The sequence below is a fragment of the Eschrichtius robustus genome, chromosome 20 (genome assembly GCF_028021215.1).
Source record: "Eschrichtius robustus isolate mEscRob2 chromosome 20, mEscRob2.pri, whole genome shotgun sequence".
In the NCBI taxonomy this organism is placed as follows: domain Eukaryota; kingdom Metazoa; phylum Chordata; class Mammalia; order Artiodactyla; family Eschrichtiidae; genus Eschrichtius; species Eschrichtius robustus.
Genome location: NC_090843.1, coordinates 8,370,016 through 8,382,449, shown reverse-complemented (window position 1 = coordinate 8,382,449; position 12,434 = coordinate 8,370,016). Strand labels below are relative to the sequence as shown.

The window sequence follows — 12,434 nt, the reverse complement described above, 5'->3', positions numbered from 1 at the left end:
AGAGCCCTGGAAGGGTCTGGAGAAACAAAAACAGTAGGCTTCTTTTCCCTCATTCCACCCTCCTACGTTCCAGAATTACGCGAAGAAGAGAGACAGTAGGGGAAATAGAGTTGACCCACAGCACCTGGTGCTGAATTCCTGAAGCCCGTCTTTGGGGGCAGCCTCCATACCCTGAGGCCTGTGTGGAAGGCTGCTGGGTCCAGACCAGGAAGGGGCCTGCACCGGCCAGCACCTAGAAACGTCCTCTTTGTGAAAATGTATCAAAGCAACCCCAAGGGATAAAAGCAGCTGGTGACGTGTCTATAAAGTGGCTGAAAGTAAGCAGAGTTGGTGTTTTCACTGTCTTACAGGCAGTCCAGAGCTACCGTCTAGTGAACCCTCCTGTCTTTACTTGGCCCTTAGCATTCCCCAACTAGCAATTCCAAAGTGCTCTTAAGATGACCTGCGCGGGTCTAAAATGATGCCGAAAGGGCCCCGGAGTACTGGGTTATTTCAAACTGCTTTTCAAAAGGAGCCTAAGCCCAAAGCGTCGGGCCTGCCCGGGCAGGGAGAGCTTGGCCCTTCTCGGGCCTCAGGAGCACTTCCCAAGGGGCCAGGGCTCTGGTCCCCAGCGTCTTGAGTCACCCCCACCCCCACCCCGGGTCCTGGGAGGTCGGGGGCGGGCACGGGGCGGGGCGCGGCGGGGGCTCCGCCCCGGGGCGGGGCGCGGCGCGGCACGCTCCCTCGGGGTCTCAGCGGGCGGGCACTCGGGCGGCCGCGGCGCGATGGAGGCGCCGGCCGAGTTGCTGGCCGCGCTGCCCGCGCTGGCCACCGCGCTGGCGCTGCTGCTTGCCTGGCTGCTGGTGAGGCGCGGGGCGGCCGCGAGCCCCGACACCCCGGAGCCCGCGCCCCCGGAGTCCACGACCCCGGCCGAGGCAAGCGGGACGCCCGCGCCGCTCGGCCCCTGCGCGGAGGAGCCGGCGGCCGCGCCCGAGGGGCCGGGGGAGCCCACGCCGCCGGACGAATCCGCGCCGCCGGAAGAGTCCGCGGCGGCGCCGGCGGAGGCGGAGGAGCAGGCCGCCGAGGAGAGGCAGGTACGGACCCGCCCTCCCGGGCGCCCCTTCCCACTCTGGGGCCAGGTATCCTCCGCGGCTCGGCGCCCCCTGGCGCCCCCCGGCAGAGTCGAGAACCGGGCCACCAGTCTTGGGCCGGGCTGCCTCATGGAGGGCAGGAGCCCGCGGACGGCAGGAAGGGAAGGTCCCGGCGTGCAGACTCACCGCCCTCCCCCGAAGTGTCGCCGAGCCTGTCGGAGTTGTGTTTTGTCGCCTGGCTGGCTTTCCTCTTCTTGGCCTCTCTTCCCCCGGCACGGGTCGTAACCCCACTCCCCACCCCTCACCCACCAGCCCACGGGTTCCCAAATCCACGTGCATGTGGCTTGTTTCAAGGGCTGCAATGACAGTTGTCTTGATAGTGGAAAATATAATACTTAAAGAAAAGAAAGAAAAAAGGAAAGCTGCCTTTTCCTTTTAGGCTAATTTGAAATCCAGATTCCTGAGTCATTTATGTGTGAAACCCATTGGGTGGGACTGAAAGAAAGGCACCGGACAATTGCAGTCCTTTTTATTGCCGTTTCCAAACTGCACGGTGCTTTGCACACTCCCCCAGGGGCTGCAGATCAGTCGGGCCAGCGTGCAGTGAGGAAGCAGGATAAGGCCCTCCTGCGGCACAGCTGAGCCCCCCAAAGCCGCCCTCCTGCTTCTGCAGTCCGGCAGCTCTGTCCTGACCCCGCGGCCGTCGTCTTGCTTCAGGATATCCAGAGGGGCATCTGATGGCTTGTGGGCACTCCTCTGCCCAGCCCGATACACTTTTTCCGACGTATCTCTTTAGATTGGAAGCCTAGTTGCCGGGCGTGAAGCCACGCGCCTTCCCAGGACTTCAGCACCCTTGGCCCTTCCAGGCTGCCAGCAAGGGTCCAGAGCCTGATCAGGACGCCTTGTTCTGACTCCTGAGCTCCCTTTCTTGGAAGGGAGGATGGCCAGGACGGTCAAAACCGTGAGCAAGCTGCTTTGGTGCGTTGTGAGCATGTCTGCAGCGCCCACTCTGAATTTTGCTGGACACAATGGTTTATACTGGAGAGAACCCTTTCGGGGAGGAGGAAGCAGCAAGGCTGGGCGGAGGCATTTCTCTTTGCTGAGTAATTGTTCCAGACCCCCTGTGAGCAGGCGCTTTGCTTGACAAGAGGGTGACTAATTGTGTCAGAGTGTATTCTAACCAGCCTGAGAGCTGCTGTATTCATCCCAGGGAGCACCGAGGCCCTGCGGTTCTTGCTGACCTCACCTGTGGTGATGGCAGGTGGGGTTTGGACGTGTGCTGATGTGTTAGGTTTGCTCCCATATTTAGGATTCTCTTGGGAACAGGGGAGGTATAGGGGCTATTCCCAGGCTGCCACTTGCTCTCAGTCAGCCCTGCTCCTAGAGTTAACACAGTGGCCCCTTTTCACCCAGAGGCAGCTTCTGGACTGAAGTTTAAAATGTTCTTTAGGGAATTCCCTGGCAGTCCAGTGGTTAAGGCTCCACGCTTCCACTGCAGGGGCCCAGGTTCGATCCCTGGTCGGGGAACTAAAATCCCGCATGCCGCATGTCGCGGCCAAAAATAAATGAATGAATAAATAAATAAATAAATAAATAAATAAATAAATAAATAAATAAAATGTCCTTTAGTGGTGCTCAGTCATCTCGATCCTCTGGGTTACAGCACTTCTGAAAGAACTTTCTACAAGGCCTCTAAGGCTCTCGGCAATATGATATCTATGTAACGGGTTTAGTGGTTTTTTAAAAAGCAGCCCTGGTTTGCCTCTGGCTGGGAGAAAGCAGGTCTGGTGAGGGCGAGTCGGGGCTTCGAAGGACAGGTCTGGTGAGGGCGAGTGGGGGCTTCGAAGGACAAGGCATGTTACAGAGGGTCGTGTGGTGGACACAGCCTCGGAGCCGGTGTGCTGCCAGAGCAGATGACTGTGACAGTTGAGGCTTGTGCGTCCCTCCTTCCTCTCCACAGCCTGTCCTGACATGATCCACCCAACGGGAGAATTAAGTTTAAGTCCATTTCCTCCTTTGGAGGTCTCGCCCTTCCCTTTTGGGTTCAGGTCTCCAGCCCTCTCTGAGCTAGCAAGCCCCCGTCGACTCCAGCTGTGCACAAGGCCCTGGGCCAGGTGCTGGGGGACACAAATATCCACTGTTACCCACTCCCCCGCCTTCCCGGTGGTGGGATTACCCTGAAAGGAGCTGCTAGACATTGTCTGGAAATGGACTTGGGCATTTTCGAGAGCAGGTCCCACTGCTTTCTTCTGATGATCACACTGCCCAATCCTAGAGAGCAGACCGGAAGGCCCACTGGGGAAAAATAACTCAAGTCTGGGTTTGGGGAAGCAGCAGGGACGCCGTCAGCCAGCCTCTCACTAAGTCAGCAGTGGGAGTGGGGGAGGAGGGAGAGCGGAAAGGCACAGCCCCAGCCCCGGGAGAGGGGCACTTAACTCACCTCTCCCCTCCCCGCTGCATTTTCCATTCTAATCCAATCGCCTTCCTTCCTGGCGAGGCCTGGGAGGCCTGAGGCAGCTGCTGCCCATGCTCACAAAGCTGATTATTGAGAAGGATCCAGAGCCCAGGGAAGCAGTCTTCCGCTGCGGCTGTGGGTCATGGGGAAGCGTCCCCTCGGTGCAGGAGAACCAAGTCGCATGAAGGCCCTCCATGGGCTGGGAGGCTGAAGTAGGACTGAAGAAATGCAGGCAGAGCAGCCAGGGCAGGGTTGTATTATGAAACCTCTTGTCATTTCTCTCTGAGGGATTAGTGTGGGAGCGGGCAGGGGAGGGGGTGGGCATGCCCCACCCTCACGAAGAATTATGGAGAACAACGTCAAAAACAGGAGCTGGTCCCCTTTAAGCCCAGGAAACAGTGCTTTTTGGGTGCTGAGGTATAGGTTAGGATTTTAGGATTTGCAGGCCTCTTACCTAACGGAGATGTGGATTCTAGCAAGGCTGTGTTGTAGGATACCAAACAGTGGTCACGGGCAAAGGGTCAAGTGTCATTCAGTAGTACTAGAGTCAGATCTCTCTGTCTGTGCCAGGACTCAGACATCCTGGTCCTCGGGCCCTCAGTCTACTCAGAAACGGAGTAGGGACTTCCTATAAGGCAGCTGGCCAATGTCGCAGGCAGGGAGACTGTTCGAGATTGAAGGAGACTAAAGAGACAGGAAAGACAAATGAAATGCCTGATCATTGATTGGATTCTGGATTTGGGGTGGGGGGGGGGTGGAGCGGGGGTGTGGGGAGCTATAAAGAATATTTGGGGGACTTCCCAGGTGGTCCAGTGGTTAAGACTTCGCCTTCCAATGCAGGGGGTGCAGGTTCCATCCCTGGTCGGGGAGCTGAGATCCCACATGCCTGGCGGCCAAAAAACCAAAACATAAAACAGGAGCAATATTGTAACAAACTTAATAAGACTTTAAAAAACAAAAAAGAATATTTTGGAGATAACTGGATCATGTGTCAATTGAATGGTTTATCAGATCATTTTGTTGTATCAATGCTCACTTACTTGAGTGTGATGCCTGCATTTCGATCATGGAGGAAAATGTCCTTGTTCTTAGGAAGATGCATGCTGAAACATTTAGGGATAAACCTGTCATGATTCAAATAGTCCCACACACAGGCACACAAATCATGGGTGTGTATGGAGAGCGAGTACAACGATGGGTGGAAAAATGGTAAGGATTGGTGAATCTAGGTGAAAAGGCATATGAGTGTTCATTGTATTATTCTGTCAACTTCTCTGTAGGTTTGGAATTTTCCAACATACAATGTCAGGAAAAAGGAACCCAGTGGGGAATTTCTCAGGAAGGGGCTTGGTTTTTCGGGTACTCTAGGGGTGCTGGTCTAATTGAGCTGCACAGCCTCTGTCTGTCTGCAGCTGGGCCCTGGTTCACCTTATCTGAAGTTATCTTGCTGTTAGGTCCATCTTGTCACCAGCCTTGTCACCGCAGGCCTGCCCCGCGGGAGCTGCAGAGCCCCTAGCCCTCCCAGAATGATCAAGAAGCAGGTAAATCCCATCCCCCATCGTCTGTCCTGAGCTTCGTTTTTTTTTTTTTCTTTATTTTATTTTCATTTTTTTCTTTTTTGTGTCCTGACCTTCGTGATGTCAGCATGACTCCACTTCTCTGTTCTCTTAACAGAAGCCAGTTTAGCGGAGGCTAACAGATATCTGACAGTTGTTCACACCACTTTTAGTCCGCTCGGGCTGCTATAACAAAGTACCGTAGATTGACTGGTTGAAACAACAGACATTTATTTCTCCCAGTTCTGGAGGCTGAGAGTCCAAGATCAAGGTACTGGCAGATTCGGTTCCTGGTGAGAACCCACTTCCCAGGCAGCTGACAGCTGCCTTTTTGCTGTGTCCTCACACAGCACAGAGGACACTCTGGTGTCTTGCTCTTCTTATAAGGGCCCTAACCTCATCACGGGGGCCCCCACTGTCATGACCTCATTAAACCTAATTGCCTCCCCTAGGTCCCACCTCCAAGTACCATCACATTGGGGGTTCAGCATATGAATTCTGGGGGATACAAGCAGTCTGTATCAGATCTAGTGATTTTCTGGGGGGGGGGTGGGAAACAAATAATCCAAATGTCCATTAATTAGGACATTTGATTAGTAAGCAAATTGGTAGAAATAAGTAAGGAAAAAAGCTGAACACAAAACAGGAATAATGTCTTCACAATCATCACAATGATGTACATCAACTAAACAAGATGACGCAGAGGGCTGTAAGCAGAGTTCAACGTTTAGAACTGCAAGAGAGTATGTTTTGTGAAGTTCTTTAAGCTCATAAGTTTTTTTCATATGAGAAAGAAGTTGGGGCTTTCCTAATAGCTAAATTTTGTTCATTCTTTCAGAGACAGTCTTGTTTGCACATAGAAAATGTAGCTGTCAGAATTTTTCTACTTAGTGGGAAGACGTAAACTCCTAAAGAACATACCTTAAGAAGAAAGCTGTCTGCCTTCAGAGAGTTAGAAATAAAACATTGAGCGTGTTCACTTTTAGACAGTTTCTTTTTTGTAGTCTTTTCCTTCCCAGACCATCGGCCCAAACCACAGCGTGGGAGGGGTGAGACCAACTTAGACCCTTGGTGGACGTTCTGTTTGAGAAATGCCAAGTCCCTGGTAGCCAGAGCATTTCTGGAACAACCTGAGTCTGACTGCACTTGGTTAAGGACAGATAAATGGAAGAGGGGTCCAGAAACCTCCTCCTATCAGGCCCTGATGCACAGACAGAGCTGTTGGCTGCCATTCTGATTGCCTGCTGCCTGATCAGAACCAAAACAGGAGGCCTGGGATGCTAATAGCAATCATTCCTTCTCTCTTGCCAGGGAGGTGGGCGCATCGGTCACTTTCTCCTGGCCAAGGTGGCTAAAGAATAGCTAATGAGATTAAATAGCCTGAAGGAAGCCCAGTGCAAGAATTCATGGAACTTGCTTATCTAATATTTTTGCCTCTGAATAGCCTTAGGACTTGGGGAAGTCACTTAACCTTGCAGACTTCCCATTACAAAATGAAGGGGTTGAACTAAAATGATGTCTGATACCTCTGTAACAATCTGGGGTTGTCTGCTTTCTGGTCATCAGCTCTTGTTTCATGGCCTGGGTAGAGTGTGTGTGCGCGCACGCTCGTGTTTTTTTTGTTTTTTTTTCTTTGTGTGTTTGTTTTGGCTGCGTTGGGTCTTCATTGCTGCGCACAGGCTTTCTCTAGTTCTGGCGAGCAGGGGCTACTCTTCATTGTGGTGCATGGGCTTATCATTGCGGTGGCTTCTCTCATTGCGGAGCACGGGCTCTAGGCTTGTGGGCTTCAGTAGTTGTGGCACGCGGGCTCAGTAGTTGTGGCTCGTGGGCCCTAGAGTGCAGGCTCGGTAGTTGTGGCACATGGGCTTAGTTGCTCCGCGGCATGTAGGATCTTCCCAGACCAGGGATAGAACCTGTGTCCCCTGCACTGGCAGGCGGATTCTTAACCACTGTGCTGCCAGGAAAGTCCGTGCTCGTGTTTAATATTTTCAAGTTAGAAATCCTTGCAGACATTGCTAACCCTCTGGACAGTCTGGTTGAGACAACCCTGGGCTTGGTCTCAGCAAGGGCCTAATTCTGTGACCTTGGTATTAATACTCTTTCTCCCGGCCAGATTCTTCCTTGCTGAAGGCTCAGAGTCTGAGATCAACCTCAAGACAAGAAAATACCTCTGGCCCAGTGGCCTCCTATGAAGATCAGTAAACCTACTCCAGGGTCAGACCATTCTTTGTCTTTATTCCTCATGATCTAAAACTGGTTTCCCTTCCTTGGGTGGAGGCCTCCTCAAGAGATCTTAAATGCTGGCCACCTACATTCTGTTGTTGCCCTTGGAGTTAGTCATGGTCAAAATTCTTCAGCCTGGCTTTCCCCAACACAATGATTTCACTTCTTCTGACTCTCTCAGATCTGATTTGGTCAGTCCTTTAGTTTTCTTCCCTGTCCTTGACCTTCTCTATTAATCCCGAAATGTACAGACTAGAATTCAACCTAATACTCACTGATTGAGGGTCTGGTAGATGCCTGATTGCTGCTTCAGGGTATTTTTTTTTAATGAAGCTTTTGATGTCCTAAATCCGATTTATAGGAACAGTGCCAAAAACTGTTAATCTGATAGGATTGAATCTGGCAGGCTGATGTCTGAGCCAGACAGAGTGTGTTTGGGGCTTGTGAACGTGCCCTGGTTGGGATCTGAGGTCAGAGTCTGGGACGGTCCCTTTGGTCTGGATGTTTGGATACACTGCCCTACAGACTGGCTCCGGGCTTCCCTGGTGGCACAGTGGTTGAGAATCTGCCTGCCAATGCAGGGGACAAGGGTTCGAGCCCTGGTCTGGGAAGATCCCACATGCCGTGGAGCAACTGGGCCCGTGAGCCACAACTACTGAGCCTGCGCGTCTGGAGCCTGTGCTCCGCAACAAGAGAGGCCGTGACAGTGAGAGGTCTGCGCACCGCGATGAAGAGCGGCCCCCGCTCGCGGCAACTAGAGAAAGCCCTCCCACAGAAACGAAGACCCAACACAGCCAAAGATAAATAAATAAATAAAATTTTAAGACTGGCTCCTCATGCCCTGGGGCAGTGTGCAGCTCCTAAATCTCTCTCTCTTTCTCCCTCTCCCCACAACCCTGCCCCTCGAGTCAGCGGCTTAGCAGATACTCTCCTTTGCTCTTTGCTAGAAAAGCTCCTGCCCATGATGTCAAGTGGAGCACGTACATCAGGGCCTGGACCACCATCGCCATCTCCCAGAATACACTGGCCACGATCGGCCTCCTGGTCTATGGCTGATGGTGCCCAAATGTATATGCCCAGCCCAGCACCGTCCCAGCTGCCTCCCGGACACCTCCCCTCCGTTGTCTAATGAGCACCGCAGACAGTCATGTCTGATAAGGGTGCGTCCCCTCCGTTGTCTAATGAGCACCGCAGACAGTCATGTCTGATAAGGGTGCCTCATTTCTGTCCCCCTGGCATGCCCTGCACCTCCTCCCCAAGCCCAGTGATCTTCATCCCATGGAGAGTTCTAGCACCACTCCCCCAGCTGCTCAGACCAAGAGCCCACGTGTCTTCCTGGTTTTTTCTTTTCCCTCTCCCGCCCACCCGCCGTCACTCCATCAGCCCGTCCTGTCACCCGTGTCTCCAGAAGGCCTCCTGCCTGCTGCCACGTCTGCCCATCTTTCTGGCCACCGCTCCAGCCCAGGGCTCAGCTGGCTGTTCAGTAACCTCCCAAGCCGTCTCCCTGCCTCCAGTGTGTACCCCACCCAAGCCCCACCCCGCAACCAGCGTGCTGTCTGTAATATAGAAGCCTCATCTCCTGTTCTCCTGCTTACAGCCCCCAGTGCCTTCCATCGCTCACAGAATAAACTCCGGGCTCTTACCAGGGCCCCTGAGGCCCAGCAGGACCCTGGGCCTGCCCCTCTGCCTCTTCTCCCAGCTGCCCCGCCCCCTCCGCTCAGTGCCCCCCCACACACACACGCCAGGCCTGGCGCTGCCCCTCCCTTGCCTGGCAGACTCTCCCCAGCCTAGATCTTCACAGATTGCTCCTCCTCCCCTTTTTAAGTCTCTGTGTCCTTGGCCACCTTGGCGGATATAAATTCCCCCCAGTACATCGTCCCATCCGGCTGGCTTCCTTCTCAGCACTCAGTACGGGCTGAGATCATCTTTTATTTTAGCCTGCATTGTCTGCCGCAGTGGAATGTCAGCACATGAGAACAGGGTCCTTGCGTGCCACGTTCATGGCCACGTCCCCAGCTCCTACAACAGGCCCGGCGGACAAGCGGCACCCAAAAAGAGCTTGCTGAATGAATAAGCTGCAATGACAACAAAAAGGAAAGAAAACTCTGTTGGTTCCTGCCGAAAGGCAGGTGCTGCCTCCTCGTAGGACTGCCCTGGGCAGCAGGAGTCTTATTTCTCTTCACGCCCAGGCCTCTAGCCTAGGGCCTTGCCTGTCGCCTGCCTGCAGTGCATCCCTAGAACTGTGTATTATGCCCCGGAGAGGCAGACGGCTCTGTAAGGTAGTCATCTCTCCAATGCGAGACGTGTTCAAACAGACTGGATAACTAGCAATTCATCAAAGGTTTTATCAACTGGAGTTTTGTACTGGGTAGAAGCCATGTTAGATCAGTGGCTTTCTAACATTTTTTAATGCCCCGGATACCTTTTTCCCTCTTTAATCTTATAGGGGAGGAAGCCCAGTGCACAGCGGAAAAGCGGAACTGCTCTGGGTGAGGGTCTCCGCCCCTCCCCCTCCTCCTCACAGTGGTCCCCGCAGCCCCTCCACTCAGCTCCAGGGCTCTGCCGACCGCGGGTAGAATAATAACATGAGCTCAAGACTGTCCAGGTCAGATCCTGTGATCTCGGAGGACCCCATCCAGACAGGAAGGAGAGGGGCTCAGGGGTGAACAGCCAAGGACAGAGCCTGTGCCCGAGGCTGTGGTCCCAAGGATGACCCTACGTTCCAGCCCGCTCCCGCACCCCATGGCACGCGTGGTGGGTGGGAGAGGACGGCGCTTGCCAGTAAGCCCTTAGAAACTGACCTCCCTGAGTCTGGAAGCAGGAGAGCTTCGAAAGCCAGGGGTTGTTTGGATTGAACGTGGCAACCGTCATTATGGGGCTTTGGCAGGAAGAGCGTCGTGAAGTCAGCGTTTTAAGCTGTCCTCAGAGCAGATGATTGGCGGAGAGTGGAGTCGAGGACACCGTGCCTGTGAAGGCACTGAGTGATTGAGACAGGAGTGGGGAGAACGAGGGGGCGGATCCTAGGTGGCTCTCAAAGGCGGGGAGAGTCCAGAAGTCGGAATAGAAAGGAAACAGCAGGAAATTCCCTGGCGGTCCAGTGGTTAGGACTCCACACTTCCACTGCAGCGAGCTCGGGTTCAGCCCTTGGTCAGGGACCTTAGATCCCGCATGCCGTGTGGCATGGACAAAAGAAAAAAAAAGTCAACATTCCCAAGCCGTGATAGAGTGTCAAGACGCTGTGACTGCAGGGATAAAATGGACACGTTGAGGGGGCCAGTTTGGGACAAGAAGACTTCAGTTTCTTGTCACAGGGGACGTGCCTTGTCCAGCTGCACGTGTGGGTTTAGAGAGCTGGCCTGAGCGGCCTCAGCCTGGAGCGAGGGTGGCTGAGTTGTTTTGATGGTGCGGGCGGAGAGAGCGGCCTGGTCGTGACCTCCGCTGGCCCGTCCTCCCCACCCCGAGCCGGCGCCCCGGGGACTGGCGCCGGCTCTGCTCGCCCCACAGCCGACGTTCCCCTCTGAATGCGGAGGATGAACAGCCTGACTGCCTGATGGAATCCTTCTGGAAGGAGTGCCAGCCATGTCCCGCCCGCTCCCGCCTGAGTGGGAGCCTGGAAGCAGCCCTTGCGCCAGGAAACCCTCTCCGGAGAAGGAGGGGTCAGTTGGCCCGACCCAGGCTGCGGGGCAGCGCACAGGGAATGCTGCGGCCCCCGGAGAGCTTCCTGTTATCTCTGTCATTGCCTCCTACAGGGGGAGGGAGGGACAGGCCGGCCTCCCCCTTCTGCCTGCCTGGTGGAGCTGTGATCCTCCCTGTCTAAAACCAGTCCGGACTAACTGGGGGGCGGGGGGGTTGGTGCAGCCACAGCAGAAGGCAGCTCAGGTGGCTGGTCACAGGGTCCAGCAGACCCTATTTGCAGGACTCCAGGGCAGGCCCATCTCTTTAGGCAGACAGACAGACAGACAGACAGAGAGCTGTCTCTCTGCCTCTATCTCCCCCCATCTCTGCTCTACTTCAGCCTGTGTATCGGGCCTGGATCAGCCAGGGCAGCCATAAGTGGCGATGTGCTGCCTGTCAGCTATGCATGTGGCCCCTGGGGCCTCTGAGAAGCCTCCTTCCAAGCCCCTGTGTGCCCTACAGCCCCCTCCCATCCCCTCCGCCACCCATCCCCTCTTGGCCTCTGGGGGACTCTGGTCTTGGGCTCCTGGCCTTGGAGAGGCTGTCAGGAGGCCCTCCCTCCACCTGCTTACATTGGAGGAAAAGCTGAATTAGAAAAGTAGCCCAGAACATGTGAAGTTAGAACTAGTCTCTAACCTGCTGAGACGCTGGTCACTGAGCTGACCGGGGCGGGGTCTCCATCCCGGGCCTGCTCTGGGGACCAGCCAGGATGACACCAGCTGTCCATCTCAGAGGGTGTCACCAATTCACAGTTTTCATTAAATTGATTTACTTTCATTAGCACTTGGGGTATTCGTCTGCTAGGGCTGCCATAACAAAGTACCACAGACTGGGTGGCTTAAACAACAGAAATGTATTTTCTCCAGAACTGTGAGGTCAAGGTGTCGGGGGTCTGGTCTCTCCTGAGGCCTCTCTCCTTGGTTGCACATGCTGCCTTCTTGCTGGGTCCTCACGTGGTTTTTCCTCTGTGTGCAGGCTTCCCTGCTGTCTCTCCATGTGTCCACATTTCCTCTTATAAGGACACCAGTCAGATTGGATTAGTACCCACCCTAATAACCTCACTGAACTTACCTCTTTGTAGACCCTCTCTCCAGATACAGTCATAGTCTGGGGTACTGAGGGTTCGGACCTCAACATATGAATTTGGGGAAGGACACAATGCAGCCCTTAAGGCATGGGTACCGTGCAACGTTCTCAGGACCAAGGGCATGGACCAGAAATCAACAGTGGTGATGGCCTCTTGTGAGATCTGTAGTCAGCGCTCTGAGCAGCTGCTGGGTGCATCCTGCCTCCAGGCCTGGTCCTGGCCGAGCTGTGGGGCACGGCTGCCCCACTGGCCACAGGAGAGCAAGCCCCAGAGTGGGACTCAGACCCTGAGAGCCCTGAGGGGTCGCCTTGGGCCTTTGAGACTCATTCGGCAAAGACAGAGCTGAGGGCCCAATTCCTTTAGCCTCT

At 54.5% G+C, this 12,434-nt stretch overlaps 1 protein-coding gene across 1 annotated transcript in view; it reads left to right on the top strand.

Moving 5' to 3' along the window:
• Positions 1-738: 738 nt before the first annotated feature.
• Positions 739-12,434, top strand: part of MXRA7 (matrix remodeling associated 7) — a 30,419-nt gene continuing 18,723 nt past the window's right edge. Inside the window, exon 1 of the mRNA XM_068531711.1 lies at positions 739-1,073. Coding sequence (XP_068387812.1) covers positions 765-1,073 — 309 coding nt within the window. The 5' untranslated portion in view covers positions 739-764. The remainder of the gene's footprint in view (positions 1,074-12,434) is intronic.